This window comes from Micromesistius poutassou, assembly GCF_964030765.1.
Source record: "Micromesistius poutassou genome assembly, chromosome: 14".
NCBI lineage: Eukaryota > Metazoa > Chordata > Actinopteri > Gadiformes > Gadidae > Micromesistius > Micromesistius poutassou.
The window spans coordinates 12,561,995-12,589,669 of NC_140284.1; the positions used below are offsets into that span (position 1 = coordinate 12,561,995).

At 44.8% G+C, this 27,675-nt stretch overlaps 2 protein-coding genes across 4 annotated transcripts in view; both read right to left on the reverse strand.

Annotated features, from left to right (window-relative positions):
- Positions 1 to 27,675, reverse strand: part of ttn.2 (titin, tandem duplicate 2) — a 192,346-nt gene that overhangs the window by 84,821 nt on the left and 79,850 nt on the right. For all 3 annotated transcript variants that reach the window (XM_084478397.1, XM_084478396.1, XM_084478398.1), the window contains 42 exons: positions 27,566 to 27,610; positions 24,957 to 25,007; positions 24,315 to 24,713; positions 23,944 to 24,222; positions 23,504 to 23,773; positions 23,143 to 23,282; positions 22,528 to 22,654; positions 16,621 to 16,760; positions 16,267 to 16,393; positions 14,307 to 14,449; positions 12,579 to 12,702; positions 11,975 to 12,241; positions 11,427 to 11,524; positions 10,710 to 10,878; positions 10,315 to 10,584; positions 9,815 to 10,081; positions 9,396 to 9,674; positions 8,803 to 9,211; positions 8,590 to 8,714; positions 8,228 to 8,494; positions 7,867 to 8,136; positions 7,260 to 7,559; positions 6,859 to 7,161; positions 6,591 to 6,778; positions 6,317 to 6,431; positions 5,794 to 6,081; positions 5,446 to 5,597; positions 5,141 to 5,288; positions 4,839 to 5,016; positions 4,623 to 4,744; positions 4,167 to 4,454; positions 3,757 to 4,053; positions 3,482 to 3,668; positions 3,234 to 3,349; positions 2,697 to 2,996; positions 2,292 to 2,591; positions 2,029 to 2,134; positions 1,707 to 1,903; positions 1,165 to 1,470; positions 862 to 1,015; positions 404 to 528; positions 181 to 299 (listed from right to left, as the gene is read on the reverse strand). In XM_084478397.1, coding sequence (XP_084334523.1) covers positions 181 to 299; positions 404 to 528; positions 862 to 1,015; positions 1,165 to 1,470; positions 1,707 to 1,903; positions 2,029 to 2,134; positions 2,292 to 2,591; positions 2,697 to 2,996; positions 3,234 to 3,349; positions 3,482 to 3,668; positions 3,757 to 4,053; positions 4,167 to 4,454; positions 4,623 to 4,744; positions 4,839 to 5,016; positions 5,141 to 5,288; positions 5,446 to 5,597; positions 5,794 to 6,081; positions 6,317 to 6,431; positions 6,591 to 6,778; positions 6,859 to 7,161; positions 7,260 to 7,559; positions 7,867 to 8,136; positions 8,228 to 8,494; positions 8,590 to 8,714; positions 8,803 to 9,211; positions 9,396 to 9,674; positions 9,815 to 10,081; positions 10,315 to 10,584; positions 10,710 to 10,878; positions 11,427 to 11,524; positions 11,975 to 12,241; positions 12,579 to 12,702; positions 14,307 to 14,449; positions 16,267 to 16,393; positions 16,621 to 16,760; positions 22,528 to 22,654; positions 23,143 to 23,282; positions 23,504 to 23,773; positions 23,944 to 24,222; positions 24,315 to 24,713; positions 24,957 to 25,007; positions 27,566 to 27,610 — 8,555 coding nt within the window. The remainder of the gene's footprint in view (positions 1 to 180; positions 300 to 403; positions 529 to 861; positions 1,016 to 1,164; positions 1,471 to 1,706; positions 1,904 to 2,028; positions 2,135 to 2,291; positions 2,592 to 2,696; positions 2,997 to 3,233; positions 3,350 to 3,481; positions 3,669 to 3,756; positions 4,054 to 4,166; positions 4,455 to 4,622; positions 4,745 to 4,838; positions 5,017 to 5,140; positions 5,289 to 5,445; positions 5,598 to 5,793; positions 6,082 to 6,316; positions 6,432 to 6,590; positions 6,779 to 6,858; positions 7,162 to 7,259; positions 7,560 to 7,866; positions 8,137 to 8,227; positions 8,495 to 8,589; positions 8,715 to 8,802; positions 9,212 to 9,395; positions 9,675 to 9,814; positions 10,082 to 10,314; positions 10,585 to 10,709; positions 10,879 to 11,426; positions 11,525 to 11,974; positions 12,242 to 12,578; positions 12,703 to 14,306; positions 14,450 to 16,266; positions 16,394 to 16,620; positions 16,761 to 22,527; positions 22,655 to 23,142; positions 23,283 to 23,503; positions 23,774 to 23,943; positions 24,223 to 24,314; positions 24,714 to 24,956; positions 25,008 to 27,565; positions 27,611 to 27,675) is intronic.
- LOC311358715 (obscurin-like protein 1) lies at positions 17,459 to 21,441 on the reverse strand (the record flags this gene model as incomplete). Its single annotated transcript, XM_084478842.1, has 11 exons — positions 17,459 to 17,465; positions 17,625 to 17,641; positions 17,818 to 17,840; positions 18,037 to 18,303; positions 18,441 to 18,707; positions 18,808 to 19,074; positions 19,410 to 19,536; positions 19,762 to 19,901; positions 20,328 to 20,591; positions 20,825 to 21,091; positions 21,183 to 21,441. The coding sequence occupies 11 exons, from the start codon at positions 21,439 to 21,441 to the stop codon at positions 17,459 to 17,461; spliced, it is 1,905 nt and encodes a 634-aa protein (XP_084334968.1).

The window sequence follows — 27,675 nt, forward strand, 5'->3', positions numbered from 1 at the left end:
AGACAGGTCAGGAAAGCATAAATAACCCATAGAGCCGCCTCCCAGCCTGAGGATGTCAGGACAGACATACAGGTGTCAGGAGAGACAGACAGGTGTCAGGAGAGACGGACAGGTCAGGAAGGCATATATAACCCATAGAGCCACCTCCCAGCCTGAGGCCTCCAGGAGGCACCGTCTGACCTGCAGAACGTAGTGAAGAACAGGGCTTCCTCCGTCATAGTCTGGAGGGTCCCAGGTCACCTTGCAGGAGCTCTTAGTGATCTCTGAGGCCAGGATTGCCTTACAGGGACCAGGCAGACCTGAGCACATGAAACATGACGATGCTTTTAGAAGGAGCTCACGATATTCAACGGTTCTCAGGTGGAGCTAGGAGTGAAACCATGTGTTAGGGGACATGATTTACCGATGACTTTGACGTTGATGGCAGCACTGGCGGCTCCCAGCTTGTTCTCCAGAGTAACTTTGTACTGTCCGGCGTCACCATGGATACTGCTGTCCACCTCTAGGTGGCAGGAGGTGTACTCCTTCCTGTTCAGACAAACCAAAAACAAAACAATAAGTAACTAATTCCTGTAAATACGCAACCTACATTGACTCCTAAAACTCTATTATACTGTATCTTTTGATTTGGGATTCTTATGGTCTTAATCATCTGGGTGCATTTATGTTGTATGGAATGGTTTGTTTGGCTCTATTGTCTGTACAGTATTTTCTGTATTGATCCTGACCAGTATGTATGAAGTTATGAGTGACTAAACCGGTTCCTCTTGGAGATGGATCTAGTCTCCCCAACAGTCCCATGTGTTTGTGTGGTGCTTAGCCCCTGGAGAGCCCTAGAACAGGGGAAGAGGAGGAGCACACCTGAAGCAAAGACGCTCATCTGCCTTTAGCTCCTTGCCATCTTTGTGCCAGGTGATCTTTGGTGAGGGGATGGCCCTGAAGGGCACTGGGATGTGCATCTTCTCCGTCTCTACCACCACCAGGTCCAGGGTCTGGAACTCCAGTGTGGGGGAACCTTGACGAACACAGCATTGTTTCAAAACACACTCAGATAACAGCCAACTTGATGATGATCCCATCATAGGTCAAGACACATAGTGAACAGATGCTAAGCAGATGTTGAACATTGTTTTCAGATGTGTAAGTGTTCAGAGGGGTTCTTACAGTCGCTCTCCTTGGCAAACACGTTGTCGGACATGTCTGAGGGCTCGCTCACGCCCACAGCATTGATGGCACGGACTCTCAGGACGTACTCCTTCTCGGCCACCACTCCCTCGTCGATGCGGAACTTGAGTTCCTTGACAGGCCTGGAGTTGACTCTCATCCACTTCTCCGTCCCAGCCTCACACATCTCAACATGGTAGCCACTGATAGGGCTTCCGCCAGTCCTCTCTGGGGGCTTCCAGCCAATGGACAGGAAATCCCGGCTGGCTCCTGTGATCTGGAGTGCGATGGGTGGTGATGGAACACCTGGGGAGAGATGTTTGGGTTAGGTTGTTTAAATATCAATAACACAAGCACCAGCAACTATCAACATTCAACTACTTACTTAATCATTAAGTTGGTAATAGTGAGATATGATCAAGTGGTAAATATTGTGTTGGTTTCTAATGCATGAATACTCAAAGTATCTAATATCTATCTCTAAGTATCTGAGTATCTCAGCCATGCTGGGGGAGAGGCTATAGATGAGAGTGATGGAACACCTGTGGGGTCTTCAATGGTAATGATCTCTGTAGGTTCGCTGGGATGTCCGACCCCAGCCTCGTTCTCAGCTCGCACCAAGAATTGGACCTCAGTTCCCTCGATGACGTCGGTCACTCTGTACTTACAGTCTGGTCCTGAGGTCTTACCACACTTCACCCAGCGGGTCCCAAGCTTCTCCTTCTTCTCAAGGGAATACCTGGAACACATTGAATCAGTACAGTTCACATCATCTGCGAGGAGGACCTTGAGTCACGGACCAGCAGGTCATTATATTCTTTTCCAGCTCCACAGTCCACTGAGGTCCATATTAAGTGATAGTACCTGAGGATAGGTCTGCCTCCGTCGTTCTTAGGTGCCTCCCACTGCAGGTCCACGTGTCTCTTACTGACACTGAGCACCGCCAGGGCATATGGGGGTCCAGGAGTTGCTGTGAACACACACACACACCCAAACAATTGAATATGCTGAAACAATAGGCCTACCAAGACAAGTAGCTTTAATCTCATGGGCTTAAAAGTTCTTGGAACAAACCAGTATGAATTAGTTCCTCAACATTTTACTTTATTCAGTTATTCTAAACTTACTGAAAGTGTCCTTGGCCAGAACTGAGTCCTCCAGCTCACAGAAGGCTCCGACTCCAACAGCGTTCTCAGCGGCCACTCTGAACACATACAGGGAGCCCTCGTTGAGGGGCGTCACACAGTACTTGAGCTCCTTCACCGTGGTGTCCACCGCCTGCCAGCCCTTCCTCCTCACATCCCTCTTCTCCACCACGTAGTTGGTGATGGGGGAGCCTCCGTCCCTCTCAGGGGCCGTCCACTTCATCTCAGCACTGTTCCTGCTGATGCTTACCACCAGCAGCCAGCGTGGAGCCATGGGGGGTGCTAGGGAGAGACAGCAGTTAGTTACCAACATTATGTTTATACTGGTGTAAACATCTATGGAAAACCTCATTTAGTATTGTGCTGTAGTGAATGAGTTTGACTTACAGAGTCTCTCCTTGATGAGAACTGGGTCGCTGGGCTCACTGGGCTCACTCTCTCCGGCCTTGTTGACGGCCTTGACTCGGAAGGAGTACTCCTGTTTCTCCATCAGACCCCTGAGAGAGTGCTCCAGGAGGTTGATGTCCTCAGCAACTCTGATCCAGTCTGTGGTTCCACTCTTCAGCATCTCGATGATGTAGCCATCGATCTTGGCTCCACCGTCGTGCTCTGGTTTGGTCCACATGAGGAAACACGAGGTCTTGGCCACGTCCCTCACTGTTGGCTTACCAGGGGCCCATGGAGGATCTGAACCAGGAGGAGGAACATTTTAATCTTCCCGCAGAATGTCAGAGAGTTTGTTCAACTAAGACCTCAAGTGGTTCAGGTAACACCAATAGGAAGAGGAAATGTTGAGGGTCTGTGTTTATGAAATATAATGAATGAGTGGGAAGTTGTCAGCCTCTTTATTGACTGAGCTAGAAAGGGTAGTTCTTGTATTGTCCAGCAGGTATTTATGAGGTAATACTTCAGCAGTTGTCTTACCAATAGGATCTTTGACCAGGATTTGATCAGTCTCCTTGCTGGGTTTCCCTGCTCCAGCTAAGTTCTCAGCAAGTACTCTGAACTTGTACTTCTTCCTGGTGGGAAGACCTTTGACCCTGCAGTAGAAGAAACTTAACATGACTCCAAAACTCCTTTACATCCTTCAATCAGCCATCAGATGCAGAAGGAGCACACACTCAGAGTACAGTTTGATGATGTTGCTTGGAAACAGGCTGCTGTATACAGACCTGTAGTTGGTGTCTTTAATGGGCAGTTTGTTGCATCGGATCCACTTGTCATGGTCCGGTTCGTAGCGCTCCACCCAGTAGCCAGTGATAGGACTGCCTCCATCCTCATCGGGCTCGTACCACGACAGGTTCAGGGAGTCTTTGGCGATGTCTGAGGGCTCCAGCTTGTAAGGAGCTCCAGGAGTGTCTGGGAAAATTAGTAGTGATGTCATCCATCCAACCAAAATGCTCTCTGTATGTATACTGCATGAGGTAGTTAAGAGTGAGTAACCTACTGAAGGGGTATCTGGCGATGATGGATGGATGTTCTGCTGATGCACCAACGCCAAACTGGTTTTCAGCAAACACTCTGAAAACGTATGCTTTGAAACTGACCAGACCCACAGCCTTGTAGGTCGTCAGTTTGATAGTGGAGGAAAGCTTGTGCCAGATTTCGCTTTCTGCAGCGCGACGCTCTACGATGTAGTTGGTGATCTTGGAGCCTCCATCGTCTCTGGGGGGGTTCCAGGCCAGGAAGCAGGACTCGTTGGTGATTTCAGAGATGTCGAAGGCAGCCGGAGGACCAGGCTTATCTGCGGGCGGAAGATGAACACAGATAATTTAGAAGACACCAGTTTCCAGAAGGACTGGTCCCTTCTAACTACTGTTGTTGTAATATTGGAGCTTCCAGTGGTATTTGGCTGACCTAGAATGTTAACATGGACAGTGGCTGTAGCGCGTCCACTGCTGTTGGTGGCTTCGATGATGTAAGTTGAGGTGTCTGCTCTTGTAGTCTTAGCGATGGTGACGGTCGAATGGCCTGGCTTGGTGTCGATTGAGACTCTATCGTCTGTGATGAGTACCAGGTCAGCCATGGTCCACTTCACTTTGGGTTCAGGCTTTCCGGTAACCTCAGCAGGAAGCTCGATCCTGCTACCAGCCTTGGCAGTGAGCCCAGCCAGAAGCTTGGCATCCAGCTGAATCTCGGGAGGTTCTGGTGAGCCAGACGAGACAGGAGACATGAGCAGGCAGTGTGGAACAGGCAAACAGCCTATGTTTATGGTTATGTCACAGAAGTTCATATAAAAGCAAAATAGGAAAGGAACAATAAGACTCTTTTCCGAGGGGAGTCTGTAAACTGGTTCAATGCTTTCCAGCATACCTTTGGGATCCACGGCCAAGATCTCGTCTGTAGCCTTGCAGGGTCTGCTTGCTCCTAGACGGTTGAGCGCTCTGACTCTATAGGAATACCACTGTCCCTCCTGCAGACCAGTCACCTGACACCTGAACACAACACACAGCACCTTCAGCTCTACAGAGCCATAGGCCAGACTCAAGACTAGACTGTTACTTAATATTAGGTGTGTTTAGTACGTACTTGAGCTCAGGGACCATGTCTCCACAAGGCTCCCACTTATCGGTTCCTCTCTGGCAGCGTTCCACGTTGTAGCCCTTGATGCCAGTGCCTCCGTCGTACTTGGGAGGTTCCCAGGTGAGGAAAATGCCACTGGCAGACTTGTCTCTCCACCTCAGGTTCTCTGGGGGGTCAGGCACCGCTGAGGGGACACAAGAGTAAATGGATGAGACACAGACCTGAGACATACAGCAGGTCGTGATGCCCTAGTGGCCTTGGTTCAGTAGAAAATTAGGTGAGTTTGTAGAGTTATTAGAGGTCCTTACTAGCAGGAGAGGAGACATTGACTGGCTCGTCGATGTAGGCTGGTTCTCCTGGACCACACTTGTTGCAGGCTGTTACTCTGAAGAGGTACTCTTTGCCCTCCATCACATCCGTCACAGTGTATTCCTGGTCCTGGAGTGCCAATACAACCTGGGACACACACACCTTGGTCAGAGATCCGTCTACACTGTTTACATGTGTTGTTTGGTGGTGAGTCTGGAGCCGGGCCCTAGCTGCCAACTGAGTTACAATATGCCCACTAACCACCAGGTAGTAAGGTAGTTCGTAAGTTAGGGAGTGAACTCACCTTGACCCAGGTCTTGCGGGACATATCTCGTTTCTCCACCTGGTATCCAGTCAATGGGCTTCCTCCGTCATGTTCGGGGGCTTCCCACATGAGGTGGACATGCTGTCTGGTAACCTCCTGCACCTTGAAGTCTTTGGGGGCACTGGGGGAAGCTGCCGGACAAACCACAACACTGTGATTAATAGAGAATACCTGGAAAACCTGTCTGTAGTACTACCATGAGTGAACTCTACATACAGTCATGACTAAAAACTACAAGAACAGGTTTTGGTATGCAGCCAAAAACAAGATAATCCTCAAGATATTGTAGGATCTGCAGAGAGTCGGAAAGGGTCAAGATGGACATACCGATGACGGTCACTTCAATCTCTCCTGAGACGGAGGTGACATCGTTCTCAAGCGTCAGGGAGTAGGTGCCCTGATCCGGACGCAAACTGGGGGTCACCACCAGCTCTACAAAGGTCGACTTGGTCACCATGCTAACTCGTTCATCTGCAGAATTCAGCTCCTTGTCTCCAAAGGTCCACTTTGCAGTCGGGGTCGGGTATCCGGTGATTGGCACGCGGATGGTGAGGGAATGAGGAACAATTACCTCCAGTCCATTCCTGAAGGCACTCAGGTCGAAGGTCGGAGCCACTGGAGAGAGATTAAACAGAAACATTACATCTCTCCTCCTACCGAGCAAACATCAGACTGATATCAAATTACTATCTGATTTATGGTTTCCACCCTGGAGTGGTATATCTCTTCTGTTCATATCAGTAATTAGTTTGTGTCAGAGTCAAAGTAAGCCTGAATTTTGACTTAAACTCTAGTAATGTTCTTGAGTTCTAAAAATTAAAAGGTGTAGGCAGTGGTCTCTGGTTCTGACCATGGACGTCGTCCGCCAGCAGAGGTCCGATGGTGTTGGATGGGTCGGAGAGGCCAGCAGCATTCTCAGCAAACACACGGTAGTTGTATTTGGTGCCGTATTTCAGACCAGTAACCTGAAAGATCAACACCAGAACTAGCTTAGATATATACAGTAGGACTACTGAAGAACCAAGGGATTAGGGAATGCGCTGAGGTTTTGTTCTGTTCAAAGTCACACACTACCATTTGAATCAAAAGCAAGAAAGGAAGGATGGAAACCATCCCCACTTTACCTTGTAGGAGAGGTCCTGGCAAAGTCTGGCGTTACAGCGCAACCACTTGTTTGATCCGTCCTCGGATCGCTCAATGATGTAGCCGGTGATGATGCTACCTCCGCTACTGGTGGGGGTCTCCCAGGAAAGCTGCACTGAGCTTTTGTTCTGGTCCTGCCACACCGGGTTCAGAGGGGGACTTGGGCGTTCTGTAGATAGATAGGCACACAGCTTACAGAGCTGTCCACTACACAGTTGGTTCCAGAGGGTACATGTCATGCTGACTCACCAATGGGGTCCATGATCTTGACCGGTTGAGAAGCAGCGCTAGGTTTGCCTTCACCGGCCTTGTTCTCAGCCTTCACCCTGAAGATGTACTCTTTGTTCTCAATGACGTCATTGATGATAGCGCTGAGTTCGTCGGCCTTGGTCACCTGGACGGCGGACCATTTGACAGAGGTGCGGTCACGGAGCTCGATGATGTAGCCAGTGAGGGGCGACCCTCCGTTGGACTCTGGAGGCTCCCAAGACACTGTGCAGCCAAACTTAGTGACTTTGCTCACAAGCACGTTGAGAGGCGCCTCGGGCACATCTGCATGGGTAGACCAATCAGAACAGTGAATTTTCCACAGTAGACCAATCAAAAACCAGGGAACTCAAACAAACATCGACAAACAAATTTTTACCCACCAAATTTATTCTTGGCTTGAACAGGTTTGTCTGTCTCAACGTTGGGCCCGCAGCCTACTCTGTTGCGAGCGCAGACTCTGAATAGGTACATGGGCTCCGTCTGGAGGCCGGTCACTGTATACTCAGGGGTCTCTACATGGTCTGTTGCCAGGGTCCAGGTCTTACGCTTCACATCCCGTCTCTCCACCACGTAAGAAACAATCTTGCTGCCACCGTCGCTCTCTGGCTCCTCCCAGGCCAGACTCACCTCACCGTCAGCGGTGTCAGTCACCTGGAGGCCCTTCACCGGTCCGGGCACGTCTGGGAGGAAACACCGCCGGTTACAGAAGAGCGACTTATATCAACACAGCAGGAAAATAATATCATCATCTGGGGATTTTTAAGAGAAGTTAAAGCTGCAATAGGACCACTTGCTCTTGCTCAGAGGCAAAATATTGAGCGAATTCAGTGTGCAGGATAGGGGCAAACATTTTCTTTCTTTCTTTAAGGGGACGTAACCTGGTGCGCCTCATGGTTAGCTACACGGAACCATCTGGGAAGCTCTCCTTGGAAACTGTTTGGAAAAGGGCATGCTCTTTCAAAAAAGACTTGAAATCATTTGATTTACCAACAACAGACAGGTGGATGAAGGCCTCTCCATCGCCGTGTTTGTTCTTGATGAAGACTTTGTAGCGTCCCTCATCTGTCTTCTTGGGCTCTTTGAGATGGTACTCTGTCCTGTCAGCTGAGGTGTGAATGTCATCCTTGGGCAGGGGGCTGCTTACAAACAGCCACTGAGCTTCAGGCTTGGGGTAAGCACTGTAGGGAACTGCCATGACGATGGGCTTGCCAGCATCAGTTACGTAGCTCTGGTCGGTAGTCTTAATCTTGGGCATAGCTGCAGAGCAAATGATCATGGTCAACACAGATCACAAACTTGTATTAGTAGTAGTACAGCAGAGGAGAAAGACTGTAAGCTGGGACCATACCTGCCAGCTCAAGCTTGGCCTTGGCATCCTTGTCCTTTGCGATGATTCTGTACTCTCCTTGGTCGCGAGGGCGGATCTCACACACCTGCAGGCGGTGGATCTTCCCCTCGCTCATCATCTGGTACTTATCTCCTTGCACCACAGTCATGTTGTTCCTCAACCACTTGACTTCCACTCTGTCCTTGTTGAGCTCCACCTCAAACACAACGTCGGAGCCTGGAGGCTCGAACACATCCTGGGGAGGTCTGATGATCTCCACTGCCGTTTCTGGAATTAAAGACCAAAACAGGTACAGGGTGATTAAAGTAGTCATTAAAGTAAAGTTAGTAGAGGTTATCTGTAAATTACACAGAGTATCTCACCTTCAACAAAGAGCCTGGCTCTGGATCTCTTTTCCTCCACACCACAAGCATATTCACACTCATCATCTGGTCTGCACTCCTTGATTATCAGTTTGCAAGTCTTTCCATCTTTTCCGAAAGTGTATCTGGTAGAGCAATGAGTGGTTAAGCAAACATATATCAAACAAAACATGATTCAGCTGTTGTACAACCTGAGATGGTGGCAGCCATTACCTTGGTCCCTCTCGGATCTCACGTCCGTCTCTGTACCATTTCACTTCAGCCTTATCCTTGGACAACTTGCAGGTGAACTCTGCATCTTCGAACTCTGTGATGGTCTGATCTCTGAGCTGGGCTGTGAAGTCTGTGGGAGCCTCGCTGATGATCAGGTCTGCTGTGGACTTGTTGTCTCCAGCGACCACAGTGTAGTCTCCTTCGTCAGCCAGGGTACAGTCTTTAATGGTCAGGGTGTGTTGGTCCTTTTCAGCCCGGTACACGATGCGCTTGCTGAAGGAGAGCTCCTGGCCACCCTTCATCCAGCACAGTTTGGCCCCCGTTCGGTTGACTTTACAGGAGAAGCTCACTGTATTCTTCTCCTGGGTGTCAATATCCTCCAGAGGAACCACAAACCTCAGGCTCTCCTCTGTAAAACACAAACAACAATCCTATTACAATCCTATACATTTGTTACATCATTGTGTTATTACACTGCAGCTGTAAGATCATTATGTTACTACACTGTTGCTGTTACATCATTATGTTATTAGGGTGTCAGAGTCAGATTATATACTGTAGATCAATCAGTTGTTCATTTGTTCAGTGCTGACCTTTGACGGTGAGGTTGCATGCACTCTTGGCCTGCTCTCCTCTTTGGTTGGTCAGGATGATGGAGTAGTTGGCCACGTCAGCCTTCTGGGCATCTTTGATCCTCAGAGAGAACACATTGTCTCTCTGGACCATGATGAACTTGCTGCTCTCAAACATGGTCTCGTCGTTCTTCAGCCACTTAGCCTTGGCTCCCTCAGAGTTCACCTCACAGTTCAGGACAATCTCCTTGCCTTCCTGCGCCTCCGTGTCCTTCAGTGGGGTGATGATTCTGAGTTTCTCTGCAAGACAACAGAAGAGACAACATTGATCACCAACTAAGAAACATGTTTGTATCCCTTATGTATTCATGACCTATGTGATTATGACCTATGCATTTCAGTCAGAAGCCTGTCTTTGTAGACCAGACAGTGGACCATACCGAGCACGGTTAGGTCAGCACTGGCCCGGTTGCTGCCGATCACCACGATGTATCCTCCCTCGTCTTTGCACTCAGAGCTCTGGATTTGCAGAGTTCTCCTCTTGCCATCGCTGATCATCTTGTACTTGTCTCCGGCCTCCAGCTCCTTGTCACCTCTGAACCACTTCACCTCATAGGTTTCCTTGGAGACAGAGCAGACAAACTCGGCCTTCTCTCCCTCCACCACCTCCTGGCTCTGAGGCCTGGAGATGAACTCAGCAGCCAGTTCTACAGACATAAAGGGAACAAACACACACACATGATTTATTATTATATATCATGTTTATTAAGGACAACCCCAAACCGCCAACAACGATCCCTCTCTATCTGTGATGATGTAGCTTATCTTAGAAATTAGGATATATTTTAACCAGGGGTTTGGTGATATAAGGTGTTGGTTGGACAGGAGTCTTTATTCTATATCCTTTATTAACAATAGCTGGATGTCAATGCCGTGTTACCGTTGATCTTGAGGTTTCCAGAGGTCTTGATGGAGGGACTCAGTCTACAGGTGTACTCCCCAACATCCACCATCTTCAGGTCCTGGATAATGAGGATCCTTCTCTTTCCATCCATGATCTGCTCATAGCGACCTCCCTCAGGCAGCTCCTGCTCCCCTTTGTACCAGGTGACCTCTGCACTGGGCTTGGACACTTCACAGATCAGTTTGACACTGTCTGTCTCCATTCCATCCACATTGGACAGATTCTTGCTGAACCTAGTTTCCTCCTCTGCAAGAAGTTAAAAATAAAACAGTTATATTTTACATTCAACTAGTGGAATGTGTAAGGTTTAAGATCATTATATCAATATACAGTAGATTAGTTGTTTTTGAAAAAATGAAATGTTTTCTTACCAACGACAGTCAGCATGCCAGAGGACTTGATGGTCTTAGCATCACATTCGTATTCTGCTTCGTCATCGAACACAGACTTGTGGATCACCAGGACATGCTGGAGGCCTTGAGCAATAATTTCATACTTCTTCCCTTTCCTGATCTCACTTCCATCTTTAAACCAGCGAACCTGCACAGAAACAAGCAGCACTTAGCCCTGCAATCTCTCGTCCATATAACAATAGAAATGGGGTGAAAACATAAATAACAAATAACTTAACTTATATATTAAAAATATACGTCTGAGCGAATGAAAATATATATTAAGAAAATCATGGGGAATTACAAAAAATGACTACCAGTCTTACTGTAATGACCCAGTTATTAATGTAATTGATAATTTAACATAGAGAATTTGGACAAAGACGACTTTTCCTTATTCTCTGTATCATAACTGGATATTTCATGATAATTCAACAAAATATAGTTGACCACTACATCTGATGCTGATTTGTTATGAATAGGTCTACAGCCAAGGGGTACAGTGGATGTACCCATCACAAAGAATAGCAAAACGTCTTTGAGTATTTAGTAGCTATACACTTTATAAATAGAATGTCTACCACATGTCCCACCTGGTGGTAAGACAGACAAGGCCTTTAACTTCAACGTTATGGTACATCCCCTACTGGGGGGGACACTGTATTCTTGTTCAACTTGTGAGGAAACAAGATTTACCTTCACATTCTCCCTGGAAACTTCACATTCAAACCTGGCAGACTCCTTCTCACGGACCTCCACATCATGGAGGGGCTTGGAGAACTGGACATGAGGGGCTGTGAAAACAGAATATAGGACTTTCACCAGCCTGGAGTAACGAGCCACACAGCCTATAAGGACCACGCAGTGAGGAGCATCTAGGATGCTCACGGGCAGCAGCTCGCGTATAGGGTGCTGGCTAGGTGTGAGGTGGGACGAGGTTTGAACAGGGCACCCAACTGCTCCTCCCCCGCTGGGTGTTGGGGGAATGCGAGGCAATAACCATAGAGGTTAGAAGGACTGTATAATAACATGTTATTGACTAGTTAAGGAATATTTCAAATTGTTGTCTCCACAACAGCCAGACACAAGCAATGAATAGAGCTGTTATGTGGCAGAAATAATGAGGTATTCTGAATCTAAACTGAGGATCAAGTTTGAAGTCTCACCTGCTACCAGGCTCACGTGTGTTTGACTGGTGGCGGGATATGTGCTAGGATATGAAGAGCTGTGTTTCCAGTACTCACGTTCCACAGTGAGGAAGCAGGAGGTTTTGAAGTCCTTCGCATCACAAGTGTAAGTTCTGCAATCATCCATAGTGCAGTCATGAATGATGAGGGTTCTCTTACAGCCATCAACAATCATTTCGTATTTCTTGGTCTTGCGGATGTCCTGTCCATCTCTGAACCAATGGACCTCAGCGTTCTCCCTGGAAACTTCACACTCAAGGGTGGCAGTGGCCTCTTCTTCAACTGTCTGGTCCTCCAGAGGTTTGCTGAACTCTACTGGTGGCTCTGCACAGCATAAAGGAGGTAATTTAGACACATATATTCATTTATCTGTCTTCTATAAACAATCTGTCTTCTCTAAACGTCAACCATCTGTACTTTCTAGTAAATCTCTCTATCTTCTAGTTAACTATTTCTATTTTTCAGTAACCATTTATACCTTCTAGTAACCATTTCTACTTTCCAAAAAACATCTCTATCTTTCATGAGGAAGGAGAGGGCAGGAGAGATGAGGAGAGGAAATAAGAGGAGAACTGGAGAGGATAGGTGATGAGAAAGGAGAGGGCAGGAGAGATGAGGAGAGGAATTAAGATGAGAGGTGCAGAGGTCAGAAGAGACATACCTTTCACAATCAGGTTGGCTTTTGTCTGGAAGTCCTTGGCTGCCAGCCTCACCTCACCTGCCTCAGCCAGTGTTACATTTCTTAGTGTAAGTGAGTGCACTTTGCCTTCAGCTCTTGTGACCACCTGTGGTAATGAAGCACACTGTAAATCAGTCCTTACAGCTGGCTGGGTCAGGCTGTGTCCTGTTTCTAACGAACATAGGCAGCTGGATTCCACACTTCCTCCACAGCTCCATATAACCCCAGTCACCCGACTCCCTGAGAGTCTAGCAGAGCTTTAGGTCTATGCACGCCTTGGACAGATTACTGCAGTAGCATAGAGAAGACTGTTATAATACTACTGCAGTAACAGAGAAGACTGTTAAAATACTACTGCAGTAACAGAAAATACTGTTATTATACTACTGCAGTAACAGAGAATACTGTTATTATACTACTGCAGTAACAGAGAATACTGTTATAATACTACTGCATTAACAGAGAAGACTGCTGTAATGCAACAAAGAGAAAACACTGAACCCAAGCTGTAACCATGACAATACAGGGACATCAAGTGTTTTCATCAGAAGTAGAAGAGCTATTCAGAGTACCACCAATTATAAAACAGGTGGCTTAAATCAAGCGATCTGATTGGTTCCCAACTGTTGTATATTGAGCGTATACACACAGCTATGATGCCCGTTCAGTTTACAGAGTTCAGTATCACTCCGCGCCTAACTTGAACTGTTATTTATATATAAAAGCAATAGCATAGTTCACTGAAGCCTAAAAATATGTTGATTGCTGGAGAGGGTGGAAATGTTGTAAAGCAATAGGCACACGGTGAGTGAACTTGATAGTAGGCTAAATTGCCTACTATCGAGTTCAGGAAGCATCTTTATATCCGTCAAGATCAATGCTATCTTCAATATGTATTAACATTAAAACTATATTTATATCTACAACATTAAGACTATATTTATATTGATCAACATTAAGACTATAATTATATCTGCAACATTAAGACTGTATTTATATCAACATTAACACTATATTTATATTTATCAACATTAAGACTATATTTATATCTATCAAAATTACAACATGTCTGAGCCCTGGGTAAATTTAAAGAAAGGAAACTTCAAGCAAAGTTATGACATAATTATTTCAAACCGCTAATGCATTGATTTGGATAATTAATGTCTAATCTGCTGATTTGTTTGTTTATGGCTCATGCAGGATATAGGAAACCACTGTTGCACAAATCCATATCCCAGAAAATACTCTCTTTTGAAATGCTTTGATAACAGCCAACTTAGCAATAAAGAAGCACACCTGAATGATTATGCTATATGTTAGCGCAGACAGACTGCCTTGTTGACATGTTTGCACACAAAGTATTGGACATATCGGAGAGGGGGCCACCTGCCACATGCCCTCCACAGCAGTTAAAAATAACCCCCAGAACGCTGGCTGGGCAGAAACCCTCCTGCGTTATCGCAAAGATCCAATGCACTGGGGTCTGGTTCCCCACACTCCCATAGATGACAAAAAGGGACTAAAACTAAACTGTTTTAATCACTGTTCCCAGCAACCACCCAGCAAAAAACCAACACCAATAATCTGCAGTCAAATACTTGCTCTAAAGAAACAAGGTATAGATAGTTAGTAGTAAGCAGTAGCAATGAGCGATTCTATTGGTCTTTGGTTAGCATTGTGTGTGGAGTTGAGGGAGGCAAAATAACTTACTCTATCGCTTGATTCCAGCTTGGTATCCCCCAGGAACCACTCGACAGCAATGCCTTCGAAAGACAGCTCACACTGGAAGGTGGCCGTCTCCCCGGCTGTCACCACGGTGTCCTCCAGGACCTTGCTAAGGCTGATCACCCGGGCTTTGGGGTGAGGAGAAGACATGGTTAGTTCCCCCTACAAGTGCTCAAAATCCCAGAAGAAAAAACAAAGTCCCTAGCGTCTAATCCGCATGGTGGTTGGGAGGCCTGCAGCTCCACTGGCCTAAGGACAACTGGGAAGGCAGGAGCTCATTAGCATAGGGCCTGACATCACATGGAGATGGTCAGCAGAAAGCCTGCCAATCACCAACACCAGATCTAGATAAGGTATGCCGCGTCTAAAATAACTACAGCCTCTGATTGGCTGGGGGCCCAGCCTTACCAAACCACCAGACCTGCTCAGTCTGTTCCTGTCAATCACCTGCTCAGAATATTCCTGGAAAAGGAGAAGGATCTAAAGGCCCCAGAAGTTACCTAACATTGAAGATGTCAACATCTTGTAGAGCTGTGCTGTAATTACACTTCACGGAAGGTAGAGGAACATGAGTCTAAAAGGCTGTTAAATAAGTAACACGAATGAGGCCACAAACCTCAAGTATTTACGATAGGAACCCAACCTGACAGTTAGATAAACTGTTAGATGTACAGCCCTCTAACAGCTAGATAAACTCTAGCTGTCAGTAGCAGTGCTCTGGAGGAGAGATATAGCCCTGTGCTCAGCAAACACAGAATGCTGCACTGCTTCACATTCAGAACATCACTTCCAAACAGAACATTTACTTTAATTAGTGTTCAAAATGTTTTGCTAAGGGATCAATATTGATGTGATTCCAATATTGGTATTTGTGTGTGTGAGGTGTCAGTCATTCATCAGAAGGTTTGTCAAAGTAACAGTGTTATATTGGAGGCTCTGGTTCCCAGGGCTGGACCTGTCTAGAGAAACAACTCCTGGTTTGGGTGGGAGCGAGGGCTCTTTATGTGAGATAACAGCTTTGTTTAACATCATCACTACATTACTATTATCAATAATGTCACAACTATAATACTAATATTAACATCATGACTATATTACTATTATAAACATCATGACTATACTACTATTATCATTAATATCACAACTATATTACTATTATTATTAACATCATGACTTTATCACAATTATTATTAACATCATTTCTATATTACTATTATTAACATAATGACTATATTACTATTATTATTAACATCATTACTATATTAATATTATTAACACCATGACTATATTCATGTTATTATTAACATCAATAATATATTACTATTATTAACATAATGACTATAGTACTATTATTATTAACATCATTACTATATTAATATTATTAACACCATGACTATAGTCATGTTATTATTAACATCAATAATATATTACTATTATTAACATCATAACTATATAAATTGTATTATTAACATCATGACTATATTACTATTGTTATTAATAACATCATGACTATATTACTATTATTATTAACATCATGACTATATTACTATTATTATTAACATCATGACTATATTACTATTATTATTAACATCATGACTATATTACTATTATTATTAATAACATCATGACTATATTACTATTATTAACATAATGACTATATTACTATTAGTATTAACATCATTTCTATATTACTATTATTAACATAATGACTATATTACTATTATTATTAACATCATTACTATAATACAATTATTATTAACATCATGACTGGATGAGGAAACACACACACACACACACACACACACACACACACACACACACACACACACACACACACACACACACACACACACACACAATATGTAAAACGCTTTGGGAAGTGCTATATAAATGCAGTTGATTCTTCTCATTCTGAATACTATATTAGTGTTATCATTGTGAACACCTTTGACTCTGAGCTGGGCCGTAGATTTAGCGTTAGCTGCAGAGAAGTCCACTCCTCCGGCCATGTCCATGCGGACGTTGAAGAGGACCAGCGTGTGTCTGGTGCCTTCCTCCTTGATCTCCACGTCCTGAGGAGACCACACAGAGTTTAACTAAGACAGCAGAAGACGGCTCTGTGTCTAGGGTTGCCATGCTACACATCTACAGATGCTTCTGTAACATAGGAGAATCTGTTGTTAATCACTAGCTGTGGTTATTTTTACATTTCTTTGCCATTGTCCTGTTCTTTTATTATTTCCTAATATCATAATGACTCTAGGGCCACAAAGCTCCTGTCCCAGCCGTTAAATCTTACTGAAGACTGGAGAAGAGCTTCTCCCTTCAGCTTCCAGTTGCCGTGGAGATCCCCCTCAGAGATCTCCGTCTCAAACTTTGCCGTCTCCAGCTCTGTGACCTCCACACTGTACAGCGGACGCACCACCTTGATGTCCCGTTCTGCAGAAGGCCAAAGAACATGAGTTAACCAGAGGGCCACCCCTGCTTCTCCCAGGACCCTGGAAACATTCTCACTGGGAAGGTGAGCACAAACCAGTGGAGACCAGTTACACACTTACCAGGTGCACTGATCAGGAGCACATACAAGGTGATGATGATGATGATGATGATAATGCTACCACCCAGAAGCTGAGCAAACTGACAATCACCAAACTATACAACCTTTAAAACCTCAAAACCTTATAAGGACATTATACATGAACTATTATGTATTTAATACCTTATAACTAGACTTTATTATGTCCCCATAAAGCATTTAATACCGTATCAAACCTTATGAGGACATTTTAAACATGAGATTTGTGATTTATTTATTTATAAACTAATTACTATTAATAACTATTGATAGAAATAAATAAATATATATACTGTATATGCATATATGCATATATATACATAACTTATACTCCTCGTAAAGCATTTAAAACCTTATCTGATGATGATATAAATGTCCTCAGAAGGTATTTCAACCCCTTATCACCAAATATAAAGAAATATAAACTAAACACAACACCTGTGGAGACAAAGACACAACAGCTGTGGAAACAAAGACAAAACACCTGTGGAGACAAAGACACAACAGCTGTGGAAACAAGACACAACAGCTGTGGAGACAAAGACACAACACCTGTGGAGACTCAACAGCTGTGGACACAAAGACACAACACCTGTGGAGACAAAGACACAACAGCTGTGGAAACAAAGACAAAACACCTGTGGAGACAAAGACACAACAGCTGTGGAAACAAGACACAACAGCTGTGGAAACAAGACACAACAGCTGTGGAGACAAAGACACAACACCTGTGGAGACTCAACAGCTGTGGACACAAAGACACGACACCTGTGGAGACAAAGACACAACAGCTGTGGAAACAAAACACAACAGCTGTGAAGACAAAGACACAACAGCTGTGGAAACAAGACACAACAGCTGTGGACACAAAGACACGACACCTGTGGAGACTCAACAGCTGTGGACACAAAGACACGACACCTGTGGAGACAAAGACTCAACAGCTGTGGACACAAAGACACAACACCTGTGGACACAAAGACAGAAGAAAGCAGTAGAAACCAACAAAGAACACAGACAGATGGAGGATGGTCGGGTGGAGGTGGAGGATAGCCAGGTGGAGGAGGGGGTGGAGTTTGGAAGGATGGAGGCATGGTCTACACAGGAATTATGAAATCCTATATCCTCTGGAGAGTTTACCTTCTATGTTCAGACTGGCGGTCGTCTTGTCCGTACCACAATGACAGGAGTATTCTCCAATGTCGGCTTTTGATGCCTTCTTTATGGTCAGCAAACGCTTCTTGCCATCGGTTTGGATTACAATATTCTTGGAGGGAATGATTTCTTTACCATCCTTGAACCATTGGACCTCTGCTACAGACTTGCTGAGTTCACAGACCAGAGAAACTTCATCCTTCTCCACAGCTGTGTAGTTCTGCAGCTTGGTGGTGAAGTACAAGTCTCCCTCTGAAAGAAATCACAACATACACACCAAATGTAAATACTGAGTTCACCTTCTTTACATATTAGTATGTTTCCTCCAATATCAGCATGTGCAGAAGATGTTGTGCATATGCATGTGTGGATTGATAAGCATCACTAACCGATGACGGTGAGCATAGCCTCGGAGCTCTTGCCCATGGCCTCCACCCTGATCAGAGAGGTGTCATCGATGGTCACTTCCTTGAAGGCCAGGGTGTGGGTCTTTCCCTGGTCCGACATGTGGACCACCTTGCTGGGGTGCAGACGGACATCGTTCTTGTACCAGATAACAGAGATGTCGTCATGAGAAAGCTCCACGCTGAATTCTGCGGTCTCTCGTTCCTTCACAGTAACGTCTTTGATGGGCTTGACAAACTCCAGACGGATTCCTGCCCAACACAAAATAAAGACAGTTATCACCATGAATCACTCTTTTTATTTGATTTCATAATGAATCATATCGCTGATCAAGGTTATCAATGATGTTACCTTGGATTATCAGCTTGCCAGAAGTTCTCTTGTCTTCAGCCTCAAACAGGTATTTTCCTTCGTCTTCATATTTGGCTGATTTCACCAGCAGTGTGTATCTCGTCCCCTCCACCCCCAGCTCATATCGCTCATCACTTGACAACTCCTGCGGTCCTTTCATCCAGCGAAAGCTTTTTGGCTCCCTGGACACTTCGAGCTCAAATCTGGCTTCTTCTTTTTCATACACATGAACATCACTCAGCGGCGTCATGAACGACACTGGGATTTCTGTTAATTCAGAGAAACGGTGTTAACTTCAACCAGATCATGGAGAGCACTGGTTTGTCACCAGTTGATTAAAACCAGTTGGTTTAGAACTGGTTTATAGCCTGGTTGTCTTCCGACATGGAAGAGATGACAACTCGCTTTCTACACAATATTAATATAAAAACACAAACACAAAAATGCTTTTACTTTTTTATACCATGTTTACCCAAATGTTATATTGAAAGCAGTAGCATTTTTGTGTTATTTAAAGTTTGAAGCCAAATAAAGTATGAAAGAGTCAGCACATATCGTGCATGTTTGTAAGAGTGCACAGATGAAGTACTGTGAACGCTCACCCTTCACTTTCAGGTTAGCAGAGCACTTAGCATCAGCAGCGCTGTACGACAACTCTCCTGTCAGGGGCACCTTACAGTTGTACAAGATTAGAGTGTGCTTGGCTCCATCTTCCACTATCTCAACATCCTGCAGATGGTCCAGGACAAGTTCACAGAATTGGTTCACAGAAGGCTGTACTCAATCCACTTTCATTCAAATAAAATCACATGCAATAAAAAAGCATTTGTTGATACGTTGGTCATACGTTTATAATTGTCTGGGAAAGGTTTTCAGATGTCTATTTGAAAGGAAACTTTGTGTATGTGCATTGAAGCACATGCAAAGGAACACATAGATGAAGAAAAGACATACAGAAGAGGGACTGAGGATTTCTCCATTTAGTTTCCACTGGCCGTGGACGTCATCCTCCGAGATCTCCACCTCAAAACGAGCGGTCTCCCCGTCAAACACCTCCACCCCATACAGAGGACGCACCACCTTGATGTGGCGAGCTGGCGTGGACAGAATGAAGACATCCAACTCAACATGTGAATGGACATCAACTACAGACAAGGCCTTCCAGGGGGCTACAGGATCTATTTTACTATTATCAACTAGGAGTGTTAGAAGTTTGGTAGTGTTTCTACCATGTTAGAGTTGGAAATCTTGTAGTGTTTGTACCATGTGAGAGTTGGAAGTCTTGTAGTGTTTATATCATGTCAGAGTTAGAAGTCTTGTAATGTTTCTACCATGTTAGAGTTGAAAGTCTTGTAGTGTCTCTACCATGTCAGAGAAGTCTTCTAGTGCTTGTAGTGTTAGGAGTTATAAGCGATTGAAGAGAGTTATAAGAGATGTCCAGACATTTCAGAAAAAAGCATAGACAAGCCAATCAGAGGCTGTGGAGTTGAAACCAGGAAGTTGTTCATCCTTTCCTTTACCTTCAATGTTTAGTGAAGCAAGCGTCTTGTCAGTTCCACAGTCACACATGTACTGCCCTTTGTCCTGGTCTTCCACCCTCTTGATGCTCAGGCTTCTCCGCTTGCCCTCGGCTCCGATGGACACCTTCTTAGAGCCCTTGAGCTCCTTCTCATTGTGGTACCACATGACCTCCACCTCCTTGCTCAGTTCACACTCCAGTACCACAGAGTCTTTCTCCACGGCTGTGTAATCCTGAAGCTTAACCGTGAAGTACGCGTCTCCCTCTGAAACGGCCCAACACTCGTTATTCTGAATGTGTGCTGCATATATCGTGTCAATATACAGCCCAAACAACACATACACAAAGAACAAAAATGAAGAGCACACATAAAACAGAATAGAGAAACAACACAACGGCACACAAACAAGACTTCACAGGTCAACAAATACTTGAGTGACTGTTGAGATGATTTAGAGTAAGGGAAGGAACTGAAAGGAAAGATGGAGGTCTTGTTACCTATGACTGTTAGATTGGCCATGGAGGGAATTCCCTTGGCTTCTGCTTTAATCTGGCATGTGTCATCTAGCGTCACCTCCTTCATTTCTAGAACGTGTTTCTTTCTGTCCACGTGCATGAGCACTGTTCTGCTGGGGTGGATCTTCATGTCATTCCTGAACCATGTGACTGGGACGTTCTCATGAGAGAGCTCCAGCTCAAAGCAAGCAGTCTGGCCCTCCTTCACTGTTTGGTCCTTGATTGGCGTGATGCATGTTAGTCTTATACCTACAACGTATTAGTAGGGCATATTCATAGCAGTAAGTTCACCAGGGAAGAAAAGCAGCTCCAGGAAACATGGTGGTGGTTGGTCCCTTACCCTCCACTGTGAGCTTCGCTGTCGAGGTTATCCCCAACACTTCTATTGTGTATTCGTCTTCATCATCAAACTCACAGCTGTTTATGATCAGCATGTGTTTCATCCCATCATCAATGATGTCATACTTTTGGTCTGGGGTGATGATGTCGGACCCTCTGTACCACATAACCTTTGACACGTCCTTCGTGATGACGCATTCAAACTTAGCCTGTTTCTTTTCATGCACAGAAACATCTTCCAGTGGGACGACAAAGCCCATTTCGATTTCTGGGAGGCATGAACAGCAGGTAAGAATGACAACAAACTTCAAGACATCACATTGCACCAAGACAACACCAACACAACACAAAGACAACAAAAAGACAACACCAAGACAACAGCATGCTACAGTCAGTAGCCAGTTGATGAAGAACGCTGTTGGGCACTTCATACCACACCAGTGCTGCGGACATTGGTTCAGTAAGTCTGCATTTTGGTGTTAAAACCTCTGGTCTAACACCGCCCCAGTGCCAATGGACCCTTCAGCTGTCCCCAGTCTTGTTGTCATGGTGGAGGTGTTGTATTCTTGTTTAGGGTCCGCAGTAGGATCTTGGTTGAAGGGTTTACTCTGGTTTAGGGTCCGCAGTAGGGTCTTGGGTGAGGGGTTTACGCTGGCTTAGGGTCGCAGTAGGGTCTTGGGTGATTGGTTTACTCTGGTTTTGTCTCATGTTCCACTTCAACTACTCTACTAATAGGCTTTCTATCTGACAGGATCCTCCCCCGCCGTCTTAAAACCGGCACCGACTGGGTTCTGCATTGGATGGCTTGACTACGTGACTACAGATCCCATCAGGAGGTCCATGAGGTCTTGGTATCAAGCAGGAATCAGGATCAGCCTCAGTTCTTTCTTGGTTTCACTGTAGGCATTTCTGCTTTGGAGACTCTGTTCTTACACTGAAGCCTTACAGGTGCAGCAAACTGAACCAATGTATAACTGAAGGTTGTTCTGGTGTGGCACATCAACTGGATACAGCATGTAGCACATGAAACACAGATGGTCAGATGGTCGAAAAAGAACCAACTGTACTTCGTGGTGTTTGGTCTCGACCAGCACCCCACTTTTACACCACACCACTTCATCAACATACATTAAACATGTACAACAACAAACAGTACACAGAAAAATGGATCTTCTTCAGGAATGGTCAATCTGAATCGTCTAGTCCTCCCAGGCTGCATTTTGGTAGAACTTCATGAACTAAAGACCTAAGGTCCATCCTCTATTTAATCTCAGGATCTGTCAATGGACCTCAAGTCTTTAATTCATTGGGGAAAATAACGTGTGACTTTCAGGAGCAAGGCTTACCGGTGACTGTTAGCATGGCGGTGGTGACGGCGTTCAACGCTGTGTAGGACACCTCGCCGGACTGGTCCATCTGGACGGTCTTCAGGATCAGTCTGCGCTTGGCACCCTCCATTTGGATGTCACACGTCTGGGATAGGTGGATAGACATGAACAGAATACTGGGATAGGATACATAATAGATGTATGATGTATAAAAATACACTAAACAATAGATAATGTATGGACAGGCAGACAGAGAGATGGATATAATGTTGACATAATTATAAGATGTATTACACATTGTAACTATAACAATAGATAGGTAGATGTTAGACAGGTAGGTACTACAATAATAGATAGCTAGATGTTAGACTGGTAGGTTCTATAATAAAGATAACTAGATGCTAGCTGTAAGATGGTATGTAGATGCTAGCTGTTAGATGGTAGGTAGATGCTAGTTGTAAGATGGTATGTAGATGATAGCTGTAAAATGGTAGATGCTAGCTTTTAGCTGGTAGGTAGATACTAGCTGTTAAATGGTAGGTCTATGCTATCTGTTTGATTGTAGGTAGATGCTAGCTGTTAGATGGTAGGTAGATGCTAGCTGGTAGATGCTAGCTGTTAGATGTTAGGTACCGGTGATCTGGTCAGGACCACTCCCTTCAGCTTCCATTCCCCTGGAACATCTTCCTCTGAGATCTCCGTCTCAAAAGTCACGTCGTCCTTCTCTACCACCTCCATGCTTGACAGAGGCTTCAGGATCTCAGCCTCACGCTCTGAAACACACCTTCTATTAGTTGATGGACAGACAGACAGACAGATGGATGGAAAGATAGGATGTATAGCTAAGTAGAATGATACATAGACAGACAGACAGACAGATAGATAGATAGAAGGGATATATAGAAAGGCGATAAATAGATAGAGAGATATAGGTAGATAAAGAAATAGATGGATAGGCCGACAGAGACACAGATAGCTGGATTGATGGATAAACCTCCTAGTGTGAGTTTGGCGCTGTAGAACCGTCCCTCCACCTCCATGGTGTAATCGGACACATCTTCGGGTTGGCAGTTCTTAATAGTCAGCGTCAGTTCCTTTCCATCCTTCTTAATCTCAATCTTATCAGAAGGTGTTATCTCAGTCTCTCCTTTAAGCCACTTCCAGTTAGGAGTCTCCTTATACAGCTCACATTTAAATGTGGCAGCTGCCTTGGGCTTTACATGCTGGTCTCTCAGAGGCTTCACCAGCCAGTCCTTGATGATTTCTGTTAAATAACATGAACAAATCAGACCAAGACTTGTTTCTGGAGAAAAATCAAAGCTCAAGGTATGTGTTTCCCTTCTGGAAAAGGGTTAACAGTGGTATGATACATATTTAAAATGATAAATAAAACTCAATTCATGAAGGTTGATTCATGAGTTTAACATTACTCACCAATCACTTTAACGTTGGTTGAAGTCATGACATCTGGTTGATTGGCCACCTCACAAGTGTAAAGGCCGGCATCCTCCTCGGTGCTGTTCTGGACGGTTACAGCGTGCCCCAGACCAATGACGTTGATGGCGATTTTGCCTGTCTTCAACTTGAGGATCTTTCCATTTCTCTTCCAGACCACGTCCCTCTCTTTGTTCAGCTCACAGGTCATGTACAGGGGCTGACCTTTAAGGGGTGAGGTCTCCGCATCCAGCTCCTTGATCCATTTCACTGGCAGCTCTGTCAGAAGAGAATAGCATGAATTAGCACTGAAAATACTCTGCCTCGAGAACCAACTCCATTCCAAAGGACAAGTGATTAAAGTATAATACCTTCAACAATGAGCTTGGCTGTGCATGATATTTCCTTTCCGGCATTCTTGGCCACGCACGTGTATTCGCCAGTATCAGACAGCTGGACATCAATAATGTTCAGCTTGCGGTCTTTGCCATCTGAGGTGAATTTGTGTTTGGGGCTCTCACGGAGGTTGCTTCCATCCTTCATCCAAGTAGTAATGGCAGTAGAGGGGGAAACTTCACACTCAAATACAGCAGCTGAGCCAATAGACTCTGCCTCTGTCAACACAATGTTTTGAAGCTTTTTGATGAACTTCAGAGGAACAGCTTTGAGTTTGAATCCTGCGAAGGGCTCATCTGGTGGGGACGGGCCCTTTCCCCCAGGCTTCAGGCCCCTGCCTCGGCCTCCATCACCAGGAGATGGGGTCTGCTTGGCTGAAATACATTTGATTTGTCAAATCTAAAATACTAGTATTTAACATTTAACAAATTTAACAGAGCCTATCATGGCCTCTCAACGACCCAGTTTCGCAAAGTCATCTTGTGATTCTTTAGCTATTTATGCTTTGATTGATTATTAAGATGCATGTTACCTTAAAACTTGATGTCAACATATCGTTATAAATAAGATGTTTTACATAGTGAACTCCTATATTGTTATATCACACTCATTCTTACGTTTCAGCCCTCTCCCTCTTCCTCTTCCTGCTTCCTCAGCAGGTTGTCCGTCTGTTGAAAATAGTTGGGCTTAATTAGTTCATGTGTACTGATATGTCCAAGTTATATATACTGTAGATATTTATATACATACCAGGAAACAAAGCAATCATTTTAGCTAACAGTTAGATATGACATTTAAAATAAAGGGAGCATATGGATCAAAATTATTTTTGAAGAAAAAGATAATTCACACAGCATGATGTGATAATGATCATGGTTTAAACAGTTGGGGTTGAGATTAGGAGACTGATGGATAAAACACAAAACAAAACACAGACAGATGTGACAGACAGAATGGTTGACCAATAAGGATGGCAGTACAATGCTGAACATCAACAATGAAGATGGCATACATTCAATCAGACATAAGAGGTGATGATGTCAACATATGAAGATGAAGGCATTAATGAGGGAATGGGCTGAAGTTATTCAGGCGATGAGGAGCAGGTTGTCAGTGGTCACCAAGTGGTCTGGTGACGTCACCACCTCACCTCTCCTGGTAACACCTGGAGCTTCTACAGCATCCTCTCCTTCAGCTAGCCTGTCTTCTGAGGTGGAGCCTTCACTGGGAACCAGCTCCCAGCCCCAGACCTCCTCCTCTTCTTCCTCCCCCTCTTCTGGCTGGCCCTCGTACTCCTCCTCAAATACCTCCTCCTCCTGCTGAGTAGGGATCTTCCTCAGCTGCACGGATCCAGGAGAAACCTCCTTGGACATGGGGACCTTCACGGATCCAGGAGAAACCTCCTTGGACATGGGGACCTTCTCCTCTTCTGGGGAGGGTTTCCTGGGAACAGTTTTTAGAGCCACAGCCTCAACTGATTCTTTTGGGGAAACTGTTTTTGGTATCCTCTTTGGCTTTTCGCCACTTGGTTTCTTTTCAATTGGAAGTGATTCCAGCTCTTTTGGCTTTGCTTTATCAACTTTGGGGGAGGCTGTCTTCTTCAGTTCAACCTTCTTGAGCTGGTCAACTGGCTTCAAAACAGTTTCTGCATGTTCTTCATTTTCTTTTGGAGTAACTCCTTTCTTCAACTGCAGTGGCCTGGTTTCATCTATAGTCTTCCTAGGTGTCTTATCAGCAGTTGGTTTAGGAGATACTGTCTTATCAGCAGTTGGTTTAGGAGATACTGTCTCATCAGTAGTTGGTTTAGGAGATACTTTCTTATCAGCAGTTGGTTTAGGAGATACTGTCTTATCAGCAGTTGGTTTAGGAGATACTGTCTTATCAGCAGTTGGTTTAGGAGATACTGTTTTATCAGCAGTTGGTTTAGGAGATACTGTCTTATCAGCAGTTGGTTTAGGAGGTACTGTCTTATCAGCAGTTGGTTTAGGAGATACTGTCTTGTCAGGAGCCTCTACAACCTTCTCAGGACGTTTCGGTGTCACTGTTGTCTTGCTTGTCTCTGCTTCCCTTGGTAGTTTATCTCTGCTTGTACGGGATGATTTCTCACCGCTTGGCTTCTCATCTGCAGCTGCTTCCTTAACGTCCTTAGATGGTCTGGAGAAAGGCTTCAGTTTCACGCTCTCTGTATCCTGTTCTGGGGGGATTCTCTTTCCCTTGTGTGGTTCCATGGCAGCATCCTTCTCCTCTTCGGGAGTTTTCTTTCTATCTGCTAGTTTTTGTACCTTGGCTTGTGGTTTCTCTGTCTCCCCAATGATTTCATCTTTCTTAGTCGGTGTCTGTGTTTTATCCTCTGGTCTGATTCTCTCTTTTTCAAAAGATACAGCTTCCCTCTCTGGTCTCTCCTTCTTGTCCATCGTTGGCTCTTCTGTGGGTTTGGTAGGCCGGTCAAATGGTTTTAACTTGACGGCTTCTTGTTCTGCTTCATCTACAGGCAACTTCCTTACTTTCTTTAAGCCCACACTTGCTGGAACTGGTTCTCCAGCTTTGGTTGATTTGGGAGTTTTCTTGATGGAGATTGTATCTTCTGGTTCTTTATCTTTAGGAGAGTCTTTCTGATTGCTCCATACTGAGCATTTATCGGAATCTGTTTCTGTTACTTCTTTAGCTTTTGGAAGTTCTGTCTCTTTCTTTGTGGGGGTCTTCTCTCTAGGTTCTCTCTCCAGCGATGATTTCGAAATGAAGGCTGGCAGGTCTACAGACGTCCTCCTGTGCACCATCTCCTCAACTTGGACAACTGTTGTTTTGGTGGCTTTCAGCAGCTTGATTTCTTCTGCTTTAGTTGGAAGGGATGGAATCTTCTTGAGTGTGAGCAACTCCTGTTCTTCCTCTGTCTCCTTCATAACCTTGGATGTTTTCCTCAAGGTGGGAATCTCAAATGTTCCATCGTCCTCCTTTTGAACTTTACCTTTTTTGTGGAGAACAATTTCTCAAGATTCATCACACACATTAAACAAACAAACAAACCAACATACAACAACAACAAAAACAACAACCACAACCTAAAGTACAAAAGCAGACTGTAACCCTGCTTGGTTAAACACAGACATAAAGACAGACCTACAATAAGATATGACACTAAACTAAACAGACAGACTGACACACCTATTTATATATGAGACTGTGCTAGCAGGTGCTGTGTAGGTTATATAAGGTAGAGAGCTCTTACCTTTTTTCACTCCTCCTGGCGCTTGTACAGGCCCCTTGGTTTCATCTAGTGTCAAGGTAAAATCCACAATGTGTTAATTAAATTTCACAACTATAATACAATGTCTGACA